The 21,299-nt window shown below is 55.9% G+C and overlaps 1 protein-coding gene across 1 annotated transcript; it reads left to right on the top strand.

The window, feature by feature from the left end:
- Positions 1-5,347: 5,347 nt before the first annotated feature.
- On the top strand, positions 5,348-7,429 carry LOC132334839 (bolA-like protein 3). The gene is given in 5 exon segments (XM_059861023.1): positions 5,348-5,409; positions 5,870-5,892; positions 5,894-5,970; positions 6,175-6,263; positions 6,540-7,429. Coding segments are annotated over 5 exon segments (285 nt in total). The 5' UTR covers positions 5,348-5,379; the 3' UTR covers positions 6,606-7,429.
- Positions 7,430-21,299: the final 13,870 nt, after the last annotated feature.

Genomic DNA, 21,299 nt, shown 5'->3' with positions numbered 1-21,299 from the left:
ATGGTTTCCACGGCAGCCAGCCCTGGTTTGCTTGGTCACAGCTGGGTTCCAGCAGGAAATCTGGCTGACAAGAGCCTGTCTGGCAGGAGAGGAGTTCCTGCAGCCTTTGCTTTCTGACTGACAGGATTGTTCTCATTAAGGAGCAGGCTAGGAGTCCTTAAAACCGAAGATGAGGGACAGAGACTCTCTAACTAATTAAAGTCAGACAGTGGTGTGTTTATTAACACCGGCGGGCGGCACCAGAGCCGTCCCTAAAAGGCGTGACCACGCTGCCCAAGGTTCTTTGCCCTCTCTTTATTTCCCAAGATCTTACATACAATACATCTGCACAGCCCCAGCCCCTCCCATCCCTGCTCTGTATTCAAATGAGGCCATTGGTCCTTCACACCTGTGCAATTCTTCTCTTGAATTGGGTCGGTGGTCTGAAATTGGTCAGTGGTTTTAAGGGATGAAGTCAGGAATGTCTTCATCAGGTCTCTGTGACCCTCTGGCATGATCCAAGGTCCCCTGCTTAGTGATTGATTGACATCAAGCCCAGGTGCTAACCATTGTTCTACTGGTTTCAATTTGTTCTTGGAACAGTTCACTTACTCCCCTTCCTTCTAGAAAGAAGCTCCTAATGGTAAACAATGGAACAATCAGCTCCAGCTTAAGCATCTCATAATCATTAACCTATGGTCTGCCTATCTACCTTACATCCTGATCCATGGGAATTGCTTCTAACCCTCAGCTGAAATCTTAACCCTTTAAAATCATGCTTCAGCTGTGCCCGGGGAGAAGGGGCTGAATGAGCTGAGTAAGAATGGTAGGAGAGAGAAGCAGATGTGAGCAATCTGTGCTCTGCTCTAACCTGGGAAGCCAAGAGACAAAGGGCGTTTTCAGCACCAGCACAGAGAGCTGGTGGATCAGCCTTTGGCACTGGGCTGGAGGGCTCTGGCTGAGCCTTAAGAGGGAGCTTGCACAGTCAAGAGCTGATGATGGCAAAGCTCAGGTTTGGCTGGTCCTGGAGGTCCCCTTCCACCAGTGCCCTCACTTGGGATGTTCCCAGCCTCTGTGGGTTGAGGAGAATTCACGGAAATGGCCTCAGGGTGAAGGAATGAAGTGCAGGGCCAGCCAGGACTGGTGAGCCCAAGTTTCTGGTGGGACTCTCAGCCATGTTTTCTGTTTTGTCTGCAGAAGGGAACTGAAGCAGCCCGCTCAAAAGCTTCAGGAGGAGGCCAAAACCTTAGAGGAAGAAAAGAGGCAGAAGGAGGAAGAGAGGTGGAAGAAGGGAAAGAAGGGAGTTTGTGTGGGGAAGCAGCCTCCAAAAGCAGAGAAGGGGAAAAGCAAACCACCAGAGATGAAGGAAACCAAAATCCCAAAAAAAAAAACAAAATCCCCTGAGAAGAAGGAAAAGAAAGGCCCAGAGAAGAAAGAAACCAACGCCCCAGAGAAGAAGGTCACCAAAGCCCCACAGAAGGGGAAAGCCAAAGTCCAAAAGAAGGGGGGGAACTGAAATTCCAGAAAAACCACATGGGATGGAGAAGGACTCCTAATTTTTTTATTCACACAACTAATTATACTCAGTTTATTAGACATCTTGTTTAATTTTAGCTAGTTAACAAATTTCTTAGCAGTTTTTCTATTATTGTTTAATAAATAGATTTTAGTTGTGCATCAAATCTCTCTATTGTATTGTTTTTCTGTTCTCTTCACTGATTCTCATGGCACAAATCCCTTGTTCTTGCAGGTGCATTTGTTTCTCACCCTCAGAATAGATTGTTCACAAAGTCTCATTCTCAAAATCGCTTCACTTGGGAACTTGTAACTGCTTAGCTGCACTCAGAGGAGATGACAGGCCAGCTGTTAATAGAGCAGAGCAAGGCCTGATTTCATAGGGCCTTTCTTTTATCAATTTTCTACCTGTCTATGGCATCTCCCCCTTTTTGTTCATTTAAAAAAGGCTCCTCTGTTCTGATGTTGAAACTGCTCACTCTTGTGAGGGTATTATCAAGGTTATCACTGGTTATCTATTAGATATGGGATAAGATAGATAAAGAGCAATTACAATCAACAAAACTGACCAAATTCTATCAAGTCATTGACACAGGGTTTGGCAGCCTGAGAAAACAGAAGAATAATGTCCAGTGTCTCTTGGGGAAATGGAAAGAAAGGACCATTGTTTCCAATTAGTTGAGAAGGATGAGAAAGTCCATTAGCTGGAAATGTTGATCTTTGCCATCCCTGAATGTCCTCCTGGGAGCTGGAACAGAGAATAACTGGAGAAGGTCAGTAGGAGCACTGTACCATGAGGGTGCCATGAGGCTTTTGTTGGCAAAGTGCCTCTGTCAGTTTCCAGACCCAGCCATGTCTTGGCAGTCCTCCTCCTGCTCCTACTCTGGCCACAGAGGCTGCAAGGTGATGAGGTTATTTCTCTTTGCACTGGGCCTCATTTTTTCAGAGCTGATCAGTGTCTGATGGAATGAACAGGTGACAGCTTTGAGCTGCTGATGATAAAACACAGGCACATCTTCTCCTGAAGGTAATGAATCAATTGGGCTTCACTGTGGTGCACTCAGTTGGGATTTAGATGTGGTGAGCTTTTTTCCAAATTTCTCATGTAAATATTGCATTATTAAGAATGATTAGTTGTCCAAATTTCTCATGTCCATATTGCAATATTTGAACGTTCTTAAGGCGTTCATTCCTCTTCTTTTTTGTTTTCAAGAATGAGATGCATGTCTTTTGTTATGAGTATGAAGCAACATCACAGTAAAATAATACATGCAGTGGACAAGAAACTTACAGCAATTAGGAATAATTTGGATACAACAATCAGGAATATTTCAAATAGCAGGCAAAGCTAACAACATAGGTGGAATTAGGTAAATAGCAATCTCTGAAATAATGTACCATCATCCCAGAGTCTGCAAACAGCTGACAAACCTCCATGCAGGGGGGACTTGGATCATTATTTCCAGACAATAATTCCCAAGCTCCCTTTAAAAATAGTTCAACAGTCATGTCTAGAGGGTCAGATTGCCAAGTGCAAGCCACTCAAATCTAGTTTTGATGCAGAAAACATCTGGCTCTGTTGGCAAATTCCTGTCCAGGCAGAGCTGAGGCCTGGCCACCACCCAAGCTCTAAGTGGGAGAGAATTCCCTAAAGGTAATTTAAAACAAGGCTCTAGAGAATGGCACTTAGGAGTGAAGGTCTGGGGGTGACAGACTAATGAACCATCCAATAGCTGTCTCCTCCAAAATTCCCCCAGCACAGAGATGCTTTAAACCCAGCAAACTGTTGGAGTGGTTCTGTAATAATAATTGGGGCTGCATCTGATTCCTTAGAGGAGATCTCACAACACCATCAGTTTAGAGGAGGCTTCCCACAGAGCTGAGAGATCATTTCTTGGAACTCTGAAAAATCCTTAAAAATGCTGAGACAGCCCTGGGTCAAACCATGGAGGATTTTGGTGGGATTTGGGGCAGATTGTTTGCTGTGTATCCAGAGTGACTTTGGGCAGATTTGGGGCCTGCTTGGGGCAGGTTTGGGGCAGGTTTGTTGCTGATGTTGGGGTTTTTCTCCCGTTTGCCCAGCTGTGGGCAAAGCCCTGAAGCACATCCTGTTCCTGCCCCAGCTCCTGAGGAGCCCAAGGAGCTGATGCTCTCCATGCTCTGCCCCCAGGGAGATCTGTTTGGTGGGTATTCTGGTGTTATTTGGGATTTATTTTGGGTTTTTTTGGGGGGGATTTTTCTTGGGGTATTCCAGCGTGATTTGGGATTTATTTATGGATTTTTTTTTTTGTGTGTGATTTATTTTGGGATTTTTTGGGACTGTTCCGGCGTTATTTGGGATTTTTTTGGGGTTTTTTTAGGGATTTTTTTTGGGTGTTCTGGCACATTTTGGGATTTAGTTTGGGATTTTTTTGGGATTTTTTTGGGTTGTTCCAGATTTTTTTGGGATTTGTTTTGGCATTTTTTGATTGATTTTTTTTTGGCGGTGTTCTGGCACTTTCTGGGATTTATTTTGGGATTTTTTTGGGGATTTTTTCTGAGGTGTTCCAGCATTATTTGAAAATCCCAAATAATGGGATTTTTATTTTGGGAATTCTTTGGGGCTGTTCCTGCGCTTTTTGGCATGTTCTGGGGATGGCGGCAGCTGCGGGGGAGGCACCAGGGGGTCCCAAATCCTTTGGGGTTCCTGGCTGGGCTCGGCTCTGGGGTTACTTGAAATGAAGTTTCGGGGTGGATCAAGGAGCGGTAGAATTTTTTCCCACGTCTCAAGGCAATAAGAATAATTAATTAAAGAATTAATTAACATGTAATCAAACTGTAGATACTCCTAGGACAGGAAATCTATGCCGATAATTTTATTTTGTATCATTTTCCCTTTCTCTCTGTGTTGTTTTTCACCCTTTTCCCTCTTTTTCTTTCCACCCATGTTTCAATAAATTTATTTTTTAGGATTCCTAAAAATTGCAAGTTTGGATCCTCCCCTCCGGTTTTGGTTTTGTTTTTTGTTTTTTTTTTTGTTCTGTTGTTGTTTATTTTTAATTTGTATTTTATTCTGAGTTGGGCTGTGTTATTATTCCCGATACCTTTAAAATATTGTGGGTGTTTTAATAAATTTTATATTTATTTTTTGCACTCAACACCAGGCTCGGCTGCAATTCCTGAGGGATTGGGGTTTTGGGATGGGAGTTTTTGGGGTTGGGGGGGTCTGGGAGTGGGAATTTGGGACAGGATTGGGGTTTTTGTGGTTGGGGTTTTTGGAGTTGGGATTTTTAGGATTGGGGGTCTGGTAGTGGGAATTGGGGGCAGGATTGGGGTTTTGGGATTGGGATTTTTGGGGTATTTGGGATTGGGGTTTGTGGGGTTTTTGGGGTTGGGGATTTTGGGGTTGGGGTTTTTAGGATTGGGGGTCTGGTAGCGGGAATTTGAGGCAGGATTGGGGTTTTGGGATTGGGATTTTTGGGGTTTTTGGGATAGGGATTTGTGGGGTTTTTGGGGTTGGGGTTTTTTGGACTGGGGGGTCTGGATGGAGTTCTGGGCATGGGAATTGGGGGTCCTTTGGGGGGGAGATCAGGATGAGGGCCCATCTATGGGATGAGAGGGGGGATGGGATCATTTTGGGATCCTTTTGGGGGTCGGGATGGGACCCTGGATATGGGAATGGAGTGGGGGGAGGATGGAACTTTTGTGGGGTCAGGAGGGGAACCTTTATGGGGGCAGGAGGGGACCCTTGGTGGGGACCCTTTGGGGGGCGTCGGGGGGGCGGGCCCTCTCCTGGTCCTCCGAACCACCAGGGGGCGCTCGTGGGGTGCAGCGTTGGCCCCGCCCCTTTTGTCACCGGCGCGCTCTGATTGGCTGAGCCGGAGGTGACCCCGGCGCGCCCCCGGGATGGCGGCGGCGGGGCTGAGCCGGGGCCCGGTGAGTGTCCGTCAGTCCCCTGTCCCTCTGTCCTTGTCCCCGTCTCCCTCCCCCTGCTCGTGCTGCCCTCCCGGCCCGTTTCCCCCTGTGTCCCCCCGGTGCCGGTAACCGCGGCCCGCGCTCCCTCCTGGTGTCCGTCCCCGGGCCCCGTTCCCCACCGTCTCCCGGTGTTCCCCCGTTCCTTGTACCGCTCCCGGTGCTGCCGCTCCTCACAATGTCCCCCCAGCACAGGTAACCCCCCCGCCCCTCCGCAGGCCCCGTTCCCACCGCCCGATCCTCCGGTGATGGCAGCTCCCATTCCCACCCCTCCTTCTCCCGGTTCGCCCGCATCTCCCGGGGTTCCGCAGCTTCTTGTGCCCCTCTCCGGTGCCGGCAGCTTCTATTTCACTTTCCCCTCCCCTCCGCTCCCGGGGCTGTTTTTAGGGGTCCCCCCGGGGCTCTCAGGACCGTTTCCCCCCAGCTGTTCCTGCGCTGCCGCTCCTGGCGGGGAGTCGCGCCTGGCGCGGCTGCTGCGGGAGAAATTCCCGCGGGCTTCGGCCATCAAGGTGGTGGGCATCTCAGGTAGGGACCCGCTCCTGCTGGGCCTAAACCCGCTCTTGGTTACCCCAAACCCAGTTTTTTTTAAACCCAGTCAGTCTCCATCCCCCCCAGGCTGCGGGGACCCCCAGACAGGGCAGGAGTGTGAGGGTGCTCAAGCCTTGACTTGAACTGACTTTAATTGATTTTAATTGACGTTAATTGGTGTTAATTGTCCCGGGTTCCCAGGAGGCTGCGGTGACATGTATGAGATCCACGTGGAGTCGGAGTTGTTCCGGGAGAAGCGCCCGGTGCAGCAGCACAGGATGGTGACCCAGGTGTGGGGAAGGGGGAGAGGGAATGGGAGAGAACAGGGGAGCGAGGATGAAGAGAGGGAAAGGGAACAGCTGGAATTGGGGAGAGGGAATGGGGAGAGGGGATGGGAAAGAGGGAACGGGGGAGAGGGAATGGGAGAGGGAGCAGAGGAGAGGGAATGGGTGTGAGGGAATGGGAGAGAGGGGCTGAGGGTGCAGCAGCCCTGGCTGTGGGGCTGTGGCTGCCGGCTGAGGCTGCTCCAAGGCCAGAGCCGGCCCTGAACCGCGCTTGCCCCGCAGACGCTGAGCGAGGAGATCACGCACATGCCCGGCCTGCGCATCTTCACCTCGGCCCCCAATGGCTGAGCCTGCCCCGAGCTCCAGGAGGGGCCCAGGGCTGCACTCCTGGGCGTGAACCCCACCCCGTGCTGTGTGCTCAGTCCTGGGGACGGTTGTTGTTATTATTATTATTAGCCTTGGAGCCCAAAAGGGCCCTTGAAGGAGGGTTTTGGAGCCCACGTTCTCAGAAGGGTCCTTGCAGAGGGCTTTATTCCCCAGCGGGAAGGGCTGAGGGGAGTGGAGAGACCTGAGGGAAAGGACTGAGGGGAGCATACAGGGCTGAGGGAACGGGAAGGAATAAGGGAGAGGACTGAGGGAGCGGGGAGGGCTGAGGGGAGCAGGAGATTGAGGGAACGGACTGAGGGAGCAGGGAGGGCTGAGGGGAGCAGGAGATTGAGGGAGTGGGGAGGGCTGAGGGGAGCGCGGCCAGGCCGAGCCGGGCTGCTCTGAGGGAGCCCCACCCGCGCCGCCAAGTCTTGCGAGAGCTGCGGGAAATGGCGGGAATTTTGTGAAGGGGGCGTGGCCCTGTATTGGGCGTTGCTGCACTGCCACGCCCACTCGGGGGCGGGGCAAGAAATGAGCGCGGGAACCCCAAAAGTGGGAGTGGGACCCCAAAAAAATGAGCCCAGGCAGACCAGAAGTGGGGCTGAGACCCCCAGGGACCCCTCCCCATGGGCCTGGGAGCCCCAAAAGTGGGGCTGGCTTAGGGTTAACCCCGACCTCAAACCCAGCCCCAACTGCAGCCCCTTCCTAAACCCACAGCCCTAAACCAAACCCCACCTTTAAGCCTGACCTTACATTCAGCCCCCAATTTTTATTATTATTAGCCATTAAACAAAATCCATAATAAATGTCACATTTTTATATAAGGAATAGTAATTAATATAAATAGTATATATCATGTATATAAAGTTAATATAAATTATAAATACTATAAAAATAATAAATGATATAATAAATTGTAATAAATAATCAGTCCACGCCTGGTTTGTGCTGTCAGATTTTACTGAATTTTATTTATTTCAGAGCCTGGGGGCACTCGAGAGGTCTCCATCCATGTCACACTGGGGGCACTGAGAGGGACTGGGGGGGGCCTGTGCCTCTAAATCCACAGAACAATTAAATAATTAAATAATTAATCACTTGGAAAGCCCCTGGGTGTGACAAGGATGGAATCTCTGGCTGCCCTGTGCTCCCAAGCCCAGGGGTTTGGGATTTGTTTGCATTTTTATCTCAAGTGCTACTTGGGAGAGCAAATAGCAGCTAAATAAGTAGCTAAAGTATCAGCCAAACTAACAGTCAGCCAGATAAACAGCCAAATAATCAGCCAAAATATAAATCAAATTATCAGCCAAATTACGAGCTGTTAGAATTCATTTCTGCCCTTTTTCTTTGCCTGGTGCCCCCAGACGCTCCAGGTCCATCCCCTCTGCCTCTGGGGGGTCGGAGGGGGCCCGGGGGGTTCCCCTCCCTAAATTCACTTTTCATTTCTGTCCCCTCCCTTAAGTAGGGGGGGGTCCAATGGTCCCCCAGTTCAGGGGTGGGGACCCCCAGCAGCCCCCAGGTGTGACAAGGATGGGCACAGCCCCGGGGGGGGGGCTGGGGCTTTGTGATTTGTTCGTGTTTTCACCTCAAGTGACTCCTTGGGGGCGTCAATATCAGCCAAAACTTCCCACAACTTGTAAAATTTGATTTTTGTAAAATTGGATTTTTTTTTTCCATGCGTTGTAAAATTGATTTTTGTAAATTCTAGTTTGGTTTTTTTTTTCCCCATCTGTTGTAAAATTTGATTTCTGTAAATTCTGGTTTCCATTGCCCAGAGCCTGGGGGATGCTCAGGGGCTCTCTCTGGGCCCAGGGCTGCCTGGAGGGGCTCTGGGGATGCTGCCCTGCCCCTCTCACCCCGCAGGATGCTCGGGGGGGTCTCCACCCTTCTCACCCTTGAAGGACACCGGCGGGGGGGGGTCTCCATCCTCCCGCCATTTACAGGGGGTGGGGGTCTCTGGCTGTCTTTTTTGGGGTCTCCATTTCTACATTTAGGGGCACTGGGGGTCTCAGCCCTCCTCACCTCCCTCAGGTGGGACAGGCTTGTCTCTGGCTCCGGTCTCAGTCCTCTCCCGTTGAGGAGAGCCCGGTGGGCTTGGTCCTCCCCCATGATGGAGGGCCCGGTGGTCCCGGTTCTCCTCTGTTAAGGAAGGGCCCGGTTGGTCTCGGTTGTCCCCCGTTTAGGAGGGCCTGGTTCGGGGTTCAGCTCCACCCCGGTCCCGTGCGGGGATGAACGGGGGGGGGTCAGATCATCTCCGTCCTTCCCCATTACCGGGAGGGGCCGGCTCGTCTCAGTTTGTGTTTAATTTAATGAGGGGGGGGAAGGGGGGTGGGGGTCTCCGCAGCCCCGCTGCTCCCCAGTTCCCGGGACTGTCTGTGCCCACTGTGGAGATAAGAGGGAGTCAGGTTATATCCAGCCGCTTCCCGTTACCGGGAGGGGGCCGGATCCTCTCCGTTCGTGCTTACCGTGATGTGATGTGGGCGGGGGGTGGTCTCTGGAGCGGAGTGTCCGGTGGGGTCTCCGGACCCTTATCGCTCCTCCGCTGTTGGGGGGTGGGGTGGGTGTCAGATCATTTCCGTCCTCCTTCCCTTACTGGGAGGGAGTCGGATCCTCTCCGCTCGTGTTTACCGTAATGTGTGCGGAGGTGGTCTCTGGAGCGGAGTGCCCGGTGGGGTCTCCGGACCCTTGCTGCTCCTCCGCTGTGGGGGGCCGGGACCGTCTTCACCTGAGCAGGGGGGTGAGTCAGATCATCTCCGTCCTCCTTCCCGTTACTGGGAGGGGGCGGATCGGCTCCGTTCGTGCTCACCGTAATGTGCGTGGGGGCGGTCTGTGGACCAGTGTTCATCGCTGTGGTTCCCCCGACGTCCAACGCCGTGATCCTCCGGTGTTCGGCCGCCCCAGTGTCCACCGCTGCGATCCTCCGGTGTCCGGCCGCTCCGGTCCAGGGGCTCTGGCCGTTCCAGTGTCCACCGCTGGGATCCTCCAGGCTCTGGCCACTGCAGTGTCCACCGCTGGGATCCTCCGCTGTCCGCCTGCCCTGCTCCAGGGGTCTCCGCCCACTCCGGTCCGCCGCCGATCCTGATCCCGAACTCAGCCCCCTGCTCCCGCCACCCGTTTTATATACCCAGCCTGAGCCACGCCCCCACACAGGACAGCCAATGGGAATTGAGAAAACAGCATGGGGGCGGAGCAACCAACAGTCCGCATTGTGAGCAAACAGAGGGGAGGCGTGACCAAAATGCAGACGAGCGATCTGATTGGTCGAGAGGCGGAGGGTTCCAAAGGGGCGTGGCCCAGGGGCAGGGGTGAAGGCGGGGTGGGGGCGGGGCCACGCTAAATTCGGGATTTTGGGAGCATTTCCTGCTTGTTAATAAAAGATATTGGTATTTTTTCGCTTTCAGATCTTCATTTCTTCCCGATGAAAAGTGGAATTATTGGAAACTGGAATTGGTTTATTGGAAATTGGGATAACCGGAATCCTAAAGGAGGATTCCAGGACATTAAATTCAATTTTTAAATTTCTCTGACACCCGAATGAGGACAGATTCCATTAATTCCATAAAATTCCAATAAATTCTTTACTTCTTTTTTCTACATGTTGCGTCCCTGCTTGTTAATAAAAGACTGTTATTTTTTCACTTTCATCTCTTCATTTCTTCCCAGTGGAAATTGGAATTGGGAAATTGGGATTATTGGAAGTTGGAATTGGATCCTTGGAAATGGGGATAATTGGAATCCTAGCGGAGGGTAACTCACGCCATTAAGTCCAATTTTCATTTCAGTTTTCTCTGACACCAGGACGAGGACAGACTCCATAAATTCCATGACGTCACAGCACCAGGAATGACGAAACCGAGGCTCTATTGTGACACGGCAGGCGTTCCACACCTGGTGGCACCCAGGGCAGAGTCGTGACAACGGAACCTCATGGGACTGAGGGGTCCCAGCCCCATGGGAAGGGTCTCTGGGGGTCCCAGCCCCATTTTGGGGGAGCTTGGGTTTATGAGGAGGAGTCTCTGGGGGTCCCTCTCCCATTTCTGGTGGTCCCAGGCCCACAGGGAGGGGTCTTTGGGGGTCCCAGCCCCATTTCTGGGGTGCCCAGGTTTATGGGGAGGGGTCTATGAGTGTTCCATGGCCACAGGGAGGGGTCTCTGGGGATCCCAAGCCCATTTTTGGGGTGGTTGGGTTTATGGGGTGGGGGTCTTTGGTGGTTGCTACCCCATTTCTGGTGGTCCCAGGCCCACGGGGAGGGGTCTCTGAGGGTCCCAGCCCCACTCTTGGGGGTCCAAGCCCCACTCCTGGGAGTGCTCTGTGATTTGTGCGAGTGGCGAGTGACGCATGGAGCTATCAAAGAACAGCCACGGCACGTAATGTGTTTTTTGCCAATTTTATTTTGTCCCTTACCTTTGGCAGGCCGGGGTGGTGGCCAGACCCCTCCGGTTTGGGGGGCCCGGCGTGGTCCCTCGGTGCCCCAGGTTGTCGGTCCTTACCTTTGCTGAGCCGGGGTTGCTGTCTGACCCCCCCCAGTTTGGGGGCGCTGCCGCGTTCTCCATCCCCTTACCTTGGGCAGGCCGGGGCGGTGGCCGAGCCCCCGATCTGGGAGCCCGGCGTGGTCCCTCGGTGCCCCGGCGGTTCTCGGCCCTTACCTTTGCTGAGCCGGGGTGGTGCCGCTGCTGGTGCCGCTCCCATTCGGAGGGGCTGGTACCGAGAAGGCGGCAGTGAGAAGAGGCGCAAGGACGGCGAGAGCGGCGCATCGGTGGGTCCCCGTCCCTCCCAGCCTCCCCCCAACGACCACCCCGTGCTGGAGCTCCGGGCTGGCAACACCGAGGGTCCGGCCAGTGCCAAAGCTCCAGGGCTGCTGGTTCTGCGGGCTCGGCTGGTGCTGCGGCTCTGGTGTTGGCAGCTCCGCTCTCCTCTGCCTCCTCTGCTTCCTCTGCTCCGCTGCCTCCGCTGGACCTGAACTGATCGCACAGCACCTGCTCCTGCTTTATATAGGCAGGTTTAGCTCCGCCCCCTCACCCGCAGCCAATGGGAGCAGAGTGCAAACAATGGGGGGTGGGGAATAGAGCAGGACAGAGCAATGTGATTGGCTAAGAGGGTCCCGGGAGGGGCAGGGCCTGGGTGCACTGGGCCTGGTCACCAGGAGCCTTCACATTGCCTTGGGGCAGGGCCAGGCCAGGGCATCTCGGCCCTCCTGGCCCCGGGGGATGCTCCGGCCGGTGCCCTCCTTCCCCAGGGTCCGGCGCGGAGTGGGCATGGCTGCCAGTGTCCGTTGTCGTTGCCCTGGGGGATGATCCGGCCAGTGTCTGTCCCTCCTCCTTCCCTGAGCTGGGCCCCACGGTCAGGGCACCCGGCTGGCTCTCTCCTTCCACATCCCACCGTGATCCGGGACCAGGCACAGAGGAGCCCGTGCTGCTCCCACCTCCCTCGCAGCCACACTCCCCAGGGGTGTCCCCGTCCTGCCCAGGGGCCTGGGGCTGGCACTCGGGTGGGGGCTGATGACGCCGTTGGGATTAAGGCAGGAATTGGGGCTGAGTTTGGGAGCTGGAGCTGAGCCTAGGCTGGAGTTAGGGCTGAATTTGGGATCAGGGCTGGGGTTAGAGCGTCCATGCCCTCCCCGAGCCACCAGAGACAGGGACGATGCTTTGGTGCTGCTTGGACACGGCTTTGTTCAGGAGGGAACATCCATGGGCAGCTCCCCCAGCGTTCCGGATGGGACAACCCCCTCCTGGCTGCAGAATGCACCGAGGACATCCAGAGCAGCTTGGGAGGGGGGTTCAGAGCCAGGAAATTGGGGAGCCGGGCAGCTCCTCCTCAGCGCTCCGTCAGGGGAGGCTTCGTGCCCGGCTGCTCCTTGGCCGGCAGGAGCTGGCGTGGGTCAGCCACCTTCACCTTGAGGGTGCCCTGCAGGGGGACACGGGGCAGTCAGGGCATGTTCAGGGGTGCCAGCGGGGTATTTGTGGGGCGGCGCTGACCGGGAAGAAGGAATGGAGCAGCAGGAGCAGCAGGAGTGCCACCAGCCCCAGGCCGAGCCACAGCAGGTAGCGCCAGCGGACGCCGTGGCGGACAAGGCTCAGTGGAGATGTCAGCCACAGGAACGAGGACTTGGGGTGCCTGCGGGGACACCGGGCTCAGCCACCGCCTGTCACCTGCCCACCAGCCCCTCCTGGCTTGCCCCGGGCTCACCTGGGCTCAGGCAGGGTCGGGTGCTTTTTGGGCTCCTCCCGGCCCTTCCCCACCGGCCGCTCCTCGGCCTCCTGCGCCAACAGCAGCTCCAGGCTGAGCTCCAGCTTCCCCTGCGGGGCGGTTGGACCTGTCCCTGCTGTCCCCCAGCCCCGTGTGGGTGTCCCCAATCCGTTCCCAACCTACCAAGAGCCGCTGGCCACCGTCCTTGTGCATGGTGCAGGGCCACCAGCCCCGCGCCCTCCTTCTGCGGAACAGGTTCAGGGGCGAGCGCTGCCGCGCCGGGGCACGGCACCAGCACCAGGAGAGCCAGGTCAGGGGGAGCCAGAGCCAGGAGAAGCAGGCCAGGGAGAGCCAGGCCCGGGAAAGCTGGGCCCGGAAGAACCGGGGCAGGGAGAGCCAGGCCCAGGAGAACCAGGGCAGGTCCTGCAGTGTGGCCCGGCACAGGCAGGCGCTGCAGGCCGGGTGGGGCAGCTGCATCAGCTCCAGCTCCAGGATCCCTGCAGGACAGGGCAGGGGACAGCTCTGTCACTGGGGGGAGCTCCTTGTCACCTGGGGGAGCTCCTTATCACCAATGGGTGCTCCCTGTCCCCACTGGCTGTCCCCTGTCCCCTGCGGTGTCCCCCCGGTGGTGACACGGGCTCTCACCCAGCAGATCGTCCACCTTGAACTTGTCATTGTCCCACACCTGCAGGATGAGCTTGGGCAGCACCTTCAGCAGCATCTCGTCCAAACCCCACACGTGCTCCTGCCCGAGGACACGGCAAGGTCGCACGTGTCCCTGGGCTGTGTCCCCACTCTGTCCCCTCTCTGGCTGTCTCTGACCTTGCGGCGGATGGCGCAGAGCTTCTCGGCCACCAGGAACTCGAAGGGGAACACGAAGCGCCAGTTGAAGGCACCGCGGCCGTTCAGGGAGCGATAGTGGATGTCAGTGTGCTGCTGCTGCTCGGAGAGCCCATCCAGCCACCTGCAGGGACACCGCTGTCACCTCTGTGCCACCCCCCAGGGGACACTGCTGTCACCACTGTGCCCACATGGATGGGGACACCCTGGGGTGACAGGGACCCTGGGGATGGCTGATAGGGACCCTCTGGTGACAAAGGACCTGCAAGGGGCTCTGGAGTGAGCAGGACAGAAGCTGGGGGGTGACAGGGGACATGATGGGGACACACCCGGACACGTAGATGTCACTCATGCGCTGGCCCAGCAGGTTGATGTCCCCAGGATCCATGTCCCGCATGTTCCACACCACGCAGCGCAGCTCGTACCTCGGGAGGGGACAGGGACGGGTCACCTTCCACCCGGGGTGGCCCTGTCCCCACGGGGGGTGGCCCTGTCCCCACAGGGTGTCCTGTCCCTCACTCACCCTTTCGCCTTGTGGGGGTCGATGTTCACAGGGGGCCCAGGGGGGCCAAGGCTGGTGGGGAAAATGTCCACCCACATCTGCACCTTGCCCTGGGGACAGCAGGACAGGGTGGCACCAGCCCCATGTCCCCGGGTGTCCCCCAGTGTCCCCTCTCTGTCCCCACGGCCCCAGGCTCCTCATCACCGCGGGGTTCCTTTGTCCCCCCAGCACCTGTCCTTGTCACCCCCTGGCCCCATCACCCACTCCTGGGGTCCCTGGCATCCACCCCAGCGTCGCTGTCCCTGCGATGTCCTCATCCCCACGTTCTCTGTCACCCCAATGTCCCCATCACCCCTCCCCACCAGGTGTCGCTGTCACCCCCAGCCCGGTGTCTCTGTCCCCGGCGTCGCTGTCACCTGCTCCAGGCCGGGCTGGGCGCGGCTCTGCAGCCCGCGGGTCTCCAAGTGCTCCGGGACGAGCTCGCACAGGTTCAGCACGTGCAGGGCCAGGCGCTCCCGGGGGGCCCGGCGTGTCGCGGCGGGGGGTGGCCCCGCTCAGTGACACCGACCCACCTGTCACCCACCCGACAGCCACCTCACAGACCCCCCCCAACACCCCCAAATTACCCCAGACACCCCAGACCCACCCAGATACCCCAAACCCCCCCCCCGATCCCTGGAAAACACCCCAGACCCCCCCCAAACCCCCCCAAACCCCCACCAGACCCACCCCACATGCTCCCAAACCCCACCAGATCCCCCCAAACCCCCCACACCCCCCCAAGCTCCCCCAGTCCCTCCCCTCACCCAAGTGGCGCAGCTCGAAGCGCTGCCCGCTCAGGCTCAGGGCGGTGCCCCCGCGGCTGAAGCGGGGCCCGGGCAGCCCCCGGGTGCCCGCCAGGAGCTCCAGGGCCCGGCTGGGGCACAGCTGGTCCCGCCAGCACGCGGGGCCCGCGCTGGGGACAGGGCAGTGGCACCTCTGCTGGGAGTTACCCCTGTGCCCGCCCCTGGCCCTCTGTGCCATCTTCCTGTGCCCCCCAAACCCTTCTGTGCCCTCCAAACCTTCCTGTGCCCCCCATCCTGCCCCTCTTCGTGTCCCAATTCCCCCTCTGTGCCCGCTCCGTGCCATCCTCCTGTGCCCACCATGTCCCCTCCTGGCCCCCCTCCCAGCCCCCCGTGTCCCCTCCCTGTCCCTCAGGACAGGGAATGGTTCAGCTGGTGGCACAGGGAGTGGGACAGGTGAGGACACAGGGACATGGCAGGACAGGGAGTGGGACAGGTGGTGGCACAGGGAATGGCACAGGGATCTGGTGGCACAACAGCACTGGGAATGGTGACCTGGTGAGCGACCCCAGTGCCCCCTGGAGGTGACAGTGACACGGGCCACCCGCCCCGGGGGTGACAGTACCGCACCTGCCAAAGACGGGCTCCAGGGTGTTGGGCACGTACTGGTCCCGCTGTCCCAGCGTCTTCTTGCCCAGCGCCACCCGCACGTAGCGATCGCTCTGGGGCACGGAGGGGACACCGCGGTGACACGGCCGCTCCGCCCCGCCCGGCCCGGCCCCGCGGGCGTCCCCGCTGTCCTCACCAGCCCGGTGACATCGCGGGGGGACAGGTCGAAGGCTCGCACGACGTAGACGCGCAGCAGGCACGGCTGCGGCTGGCGGGGCGGCAGGCGCTGGAAGCAGCGCGGCGCGGGGGCGGCTCCGCCCTCCTGGGGCACGGGGTAGATGCGGAACAGCCCCTGAGAGACCCTCGGTGCCCTCCGGGGGTCCCGCCCCGCGGCCACGGTGTCCCACGGGGAGGAGGGCTTCACCCACCTTGAAGCTGCCCACGGGCTCGGGGGCACGGCCGGGTTTGGAGAGGGGGAAGGTCTGGCAGAAATCCTGCAGCCCCTCGAACTCGGGCACCGCCTCCAGCTCGCAGCCGTAGATCTGCGGGGCAGGGCTGGCCTTGGATCAGACCCGGGGCTGCTCCCCACCGCGGGCCCGGCCCTTTCTTCATCCTTGTCCCATTCCCTCCTCATCCTCATCCTTGTCCCCTCCCCACCTTCATCCCTATCCCTGTCCTCACCCACTCCCTTTATCCTCCCTGTCTCTGTCCCCATCCCTGTCCCCAGCTGTCCCTGTCCCAGTGCAGGTCCCAGGCTCTGGCTCACATTCAGTCTGTCCTCGTTGGTTCCCCACGGGAATTTGGGGTCCTTGTCCTTCATGGACGCATAGAATTTGCTCCACCAGTCCTCCTCCATGTCCTCATTCTGATGAAATTTCTGGCAAAAGACTAAGGAAAGAATCCTGTGCCTTGCCCCCAGCAGGCACTGATCCCCCGAGCCCCAGCAGAGAGCTGCAGCAGGGCTGGCATCAGCCCCGGGGCAGATGCAGGAGCACGTGCACTGCTCTGGCTCTGGGGCTGCTGGGGCCTTGTCTTTCCTCCCCTCCCTCCAAAGTCTCACGTCCAGCCCATAAACATTGCTGGCCCAAGGCTTCTCCACCAGCCAGCAGTGATGTTCTCCCCAGTGGCAATGGGAACAGCTCAGCCCATCACTGCAGCCAGAGGTCCTTCATGAGCAGAACCTGAAGCAAGTTCATCAGCTGTCACTGCTGACATGAACAAAGCTCAGCTTGCCAGATGTTCTCTTTGTTTTTGTGTGTGATGCATTCATCACCAAAGTCCCCAGAAGACACTTTGAAGTGACAGATTGACCAGCAGCAAAGCACCAAGGCCAGGAACTTTTGTTTGCTCAGTGGGGCTGTAGAAGAGCACAAAGCCCAGCAGCTGCTGGGCAGAAGCACTTTTCCTCTGGGCTGTCCCTGAGCACCAAAGCACAGAGTCTTGTGTTTGTCAGGCAAGAGCTCTTTACCTGGTGACCAATGCTGATTGCTCCTTTTGAATCCAAAGCATGCACAAACACAGCTGCATAATTATTTCCAGCACATTGCACAGAGTTTGTCTGGTGGGCCAAGCAAGCAGTTACCAGTCTGCATGACCACCCAGAGTCCCAGACTGCATTGCTGGTAAATACACAGAAACCTCCTGTTCTGTTTCCTTGATGTGCTCCTGCTGATGGTGCTTCATTGAGCTGGGATTGGACCCTTCAGACTGTAAATGGCATCCTCCTTTTGGGTCTTGTTTCCAGGTCACTGTATTGCTCTAATCTGCATTTTCACTCTTTCAGAATTTTAATTGCTCCTTTTCTTAGAGCAGCTCTCATTGAAATGCTAATGAAATGTGTCCTTTTTGGGCTAAATCAGAATGTTTTCAATGGAAAAGAAACCGAAGAACCACACAGCAAATTCAACAGTAACTATTCCTTGGTCTTCAAGAACTGCTCATTCAGCTCAAAACTGGGACACTTTCTTCTGTGCCCTGTGGTTTGCTCCGTTCCTTGTGCTTCCATCAGGCAGTGAGCTGAGCAAAGACTCCCCTTTGCTTTGTTCCAGGGGAAGAAATTATCCACACAAAGCTCCACGGAGAAGCTGTGGATGTCAACGTTGGGCTGAGCACAAGTTCCGTGGAGCTTGACAAGACTTTCATCACCATGTCAAGCCACAGAACTGTGTTCATTGAGAACAGGAGTAACATCACAGCCCACTTCCAGTGGAAGGCTTTTCCTAGTGAGGAAGAAGAGAATGAAGAGAAGAGGAGGTTGGTTTGAAAGATGCATTTCAGTGAGATCCATGGCCCAAGAGTGAAACTAATGTTTGGCCTCAGGGGGGTGTTGGTGCATTTGAAGGGTTTAGGCCAAGCAAACCATCCCTGGCACTGGGGTGTGTGTCCCTGGCCTTCAGGAGCTCAGCACTCAGCATTCCAGTTCCATTGATACTCCAGCCAGGGATGGCATTTTGGGAAGGAAAGGTCGATTGTGATGACTGGATTTCCTCAGGTTCTCACTGGGCTCTTGTCTCTCTAATCTTCTTCCTACATGACCTGGCAACATCCCTAAACATTTCCTGAATTGCCAGCCCCTCTTTCCAAAGGTGATACACCCTCTTCTTTCCCTTAGTTCCTTCAAAAGCATGGTCCAGGAGAAGATGGCAAAGGTGCCAGAAGACCCCATGCTGTTCTCCCATGACATTTTTTCCATGGAGCCAATGGTAAGTGATAGCTGAGAACCTCATTTTCCTCCTCCTCCTCCTCTTCTATTTGCTCCTCCCAAGCACCCTGCCCCCGTCCCCCTTTCCCCGGCTGCAGTCACTGGGCAGATCCTCAGCTGGCCCCATGTGGTGGGAGGGAGGACATGGAGTTTCTGGAGTGGCTGCAGAGCTCCCTGCTCAAAGCATTTGTGCCCTGCAGGCTCAAGGCAGGGCTGGGAGCCTGACAAAGCCGAGCTCTGCTGTCAGGCTCGAGCTGCTCAAGGCACTGTGTGCGTGTCCCTGCAGTGTCACAGGGAGCAGTTATTGCAGGCAGGGGCTCCCCCAACACGTGGGGTTCAGCAGAGGCTGTTGGAGCACTGCCAGCTCACACACTGACCTGAAGCTTGCCATGGTTCCCTGGCAAAAGGAGGCCAAATTCAGCCCAAGGGTAATGCCAGAAATGCCAATCCCCTCCTGTAAGCATGCCTTGCACTATTTCTGAGTCTGCCTTCCAGTGTCATCTGTGAGCCTGGACACCAGGATGCAAGGTTGAAATGGGCCTTTGGAGTTCTCCTGCACACAGGGACACAAAACCTTTTCCTTTTCTGGTGATGCAAGCAAACTGCCACGTGCTCCCATCAAGCAGAGCCCTGATTCTGAGTGCTGGCATTGTGAGAGATGATGAGTACCTGGTGTGTGCACAGTGCAAAATCCCTTCTCATCTTGGAGTAAAGCCCAGAATAATCCCAACCTCTGCTTTCTTTCAAAACAGCTTAACTAATATTTGCATTTCAAGGAAGGGCATCATGTTCTCTTCTTGATCACTCCTATGGCCCATCTAAGGCCAAGAGCCACCAGTGCACAGGGGCAGTTGCATCCCACTGTGGCTGCCAGCAGCATGATGGGACCAAGAGCTTGTGTCAGAGCAGCAGGAATCTTGTGGAGAGTGGGAGCTGATCAGCTGAGCATTGAGAGCTTCCAGCGCTGGGTTGAGCTGGGTTTGGAGGGTTTCCTTGGCTCCTTGGGTGGTTCACTCATCACTGATGCTCTGAACAAAGGCTTACAGGAGTGTGGTTGCAAACAAGCAGTGTGAAGTGTGCAGAGCAATGTTTTGCTGTCTCTCTCTGTTGTAGGAGGGAGAAATCGGGCCGAATTGTTCGGCTGAAATCAAGGTGACCTTCAAACCCTTGGAAGCACTGGAGTATGGAAGTGTGGCTTACTGCAGCATCTCAGGTGCAGCTCCTTTGCCCTGCTTCTCTGCCCCTCAGTGAAGCCATGGTGCAAGCCTGAGCCCACTGGGCTCCCATGGAACTGCTGGGAAGAGTCCCTGGTCAGCAGGGCAGTGCTGGCACATCCCCCCTGGCCCTGCAGCTTCCAGGGAGTCTCCCGTGCCAGGCCAGGACTCAGAATGCTGGGTCTGCCTTACTGATCCCAGAACAGCCCAGGCAGTGCAGGGAGAGGTTTTCATGCCGTGGCTTTGCCAGCATTTCCTCAAAGGCCAGAGAGCTCCAGAGCAGAAGAGCTTTAGTGAACAATCACTGAGCCCCTCCAGGCCCCTGGCCTCCAGGATGGGTCCATTTGACATGGATCCATCATCAGGTGGTCGGAGCTGAGTTAGAAATGGGCTCCCTGAGCCTGGACCACCTCCCAGTGCCCAGACAGCAGCAGAGCAGAGGTGGCTGAGCCCCACTGAGCCCAGGCTGTTTGTAGAAGGAGCAGCCTTGGCCAGCACCTGCTCCTCTCCCTCTGTGGCAGTTGTCACTTTGCAGCTCTCAGTCTGTGCAAATAGAACACAGTGCTGAGTGTCACAAGGGGAGGACTTGGGCAACAAAGTCCTGTGCTGCTGGGCCAGGGAGTTTGGTCATTGCCAAACTCTGTGTGAGCTTTGTGTCTTCACTGAATGGATTTCAAAGCTGCTCTGGGTGCATGGGAAGGAAACCACAGAATCACAGTATGGTAAGGATGGAATGGACCCTAAAGATCATCTAGTCCCAAGGCCCCTGCCATGGGCAGGGACACCTCCCCGTCCTGGTTCTGGGCAAATCTGGGAGAGAACCCCCAAAGGGGCTCCTCTAGGAAATCGGATTCTATCGCCCCTCCCCCAACCGGTCCGGGAGAAAATACCTCCTTGGAGAAAAGTGGAAAAAACTGTTTATTAAACAAGAAAACCTAAACAATATTAAACAACAAAACCCCTTGCTGCTCCAAAAGAGATGACAAACCCAGAAAGTCCCCTCCCCAGATTCCAGTTCAGCTCATTCAGTCCCTTATCAGTCCCTCTGGCGCTGGAAATGCCGTGGCCCAGGCCCGGCCCGGCCCACTGATGCGAGCTGCTGGTGCTCTTATGGTTGTTCAGTCCAGAGCAGGTGTGAACAGGTCCAAAGAAAGGGAAAAAAAAGGAAAAAAAAAACCTAAAACCTACAGTCCTGGGAACTTCTTTGCCTCAGCTAGCTAAACTAACTAAAAGCAAAAAAAAAAAAAAAAAAGAGAGCCCTGTCCTGCCGTCTGTTCATCTGCAGGCAATGCAGTCCAGGAGCAGGAATGTGTAGGAGTGAGTTCAGTGTCTGAAAAACAAACTGCGCGCCTCCTCTCCCCCCCTCAATCCTTGGAGCAAGTCTTAAAGGTGCAAAACTTACCATTCAGCATAAACGGAACAAGATGATTGGGGATAAAAGTATCATACAGTCAACCTAGGACATGTCCCCTTGGTTCCCATGGGTCCCAAAGTGTCAGAAGAGTCTCCATTGTTCCATAAGGCCCCCAAAGTCACTGTGCTCCCCTTGGTTCCACAGGGCCCCACAGTGTAACAATGGACTCTTGGCTCCATGAGGTTCTTCAGTCACAATGGTCTCCTTGGATCCACAGTGTCACCATGGTCCCTTTGTTCCATGAGGTTCTGCAGTAGAACACGGTCACCTTGGTTCCATGAGGTTCTGCTGTGTCACCATGGTCCCTTTGTTCCATGAGGTTCTGCAGTAGAACACGGTCACCTTGGTTCCACAAGGCCTTGCTGTGTCACAATGGCCCCTTGGTTCCAAGAGGTTTCTCCGGGTCACAATGATCTCCTTGGATCCGC

Source organism: Haemorhous mexicanus, chromosome 16 (genome assembly GCF_027477595.1).
Source record: "Haemorhous mexicanus isolate bHaeMex1 chromosome 16, bHaeMex1.pri, whole genome shotgun sequence".
Lineage (NCBI taxonomy): Eukaryota > Metazoa > Chordata > Aves > Passeriformes > Fringillidae > Haemorhous > Haemorhous mexicanus.
The sequence above is the reverse complement of the archived record's forward strand: the minus strand, read 5'-3'. Positions and strand labels throughout refer to the sequence as shown.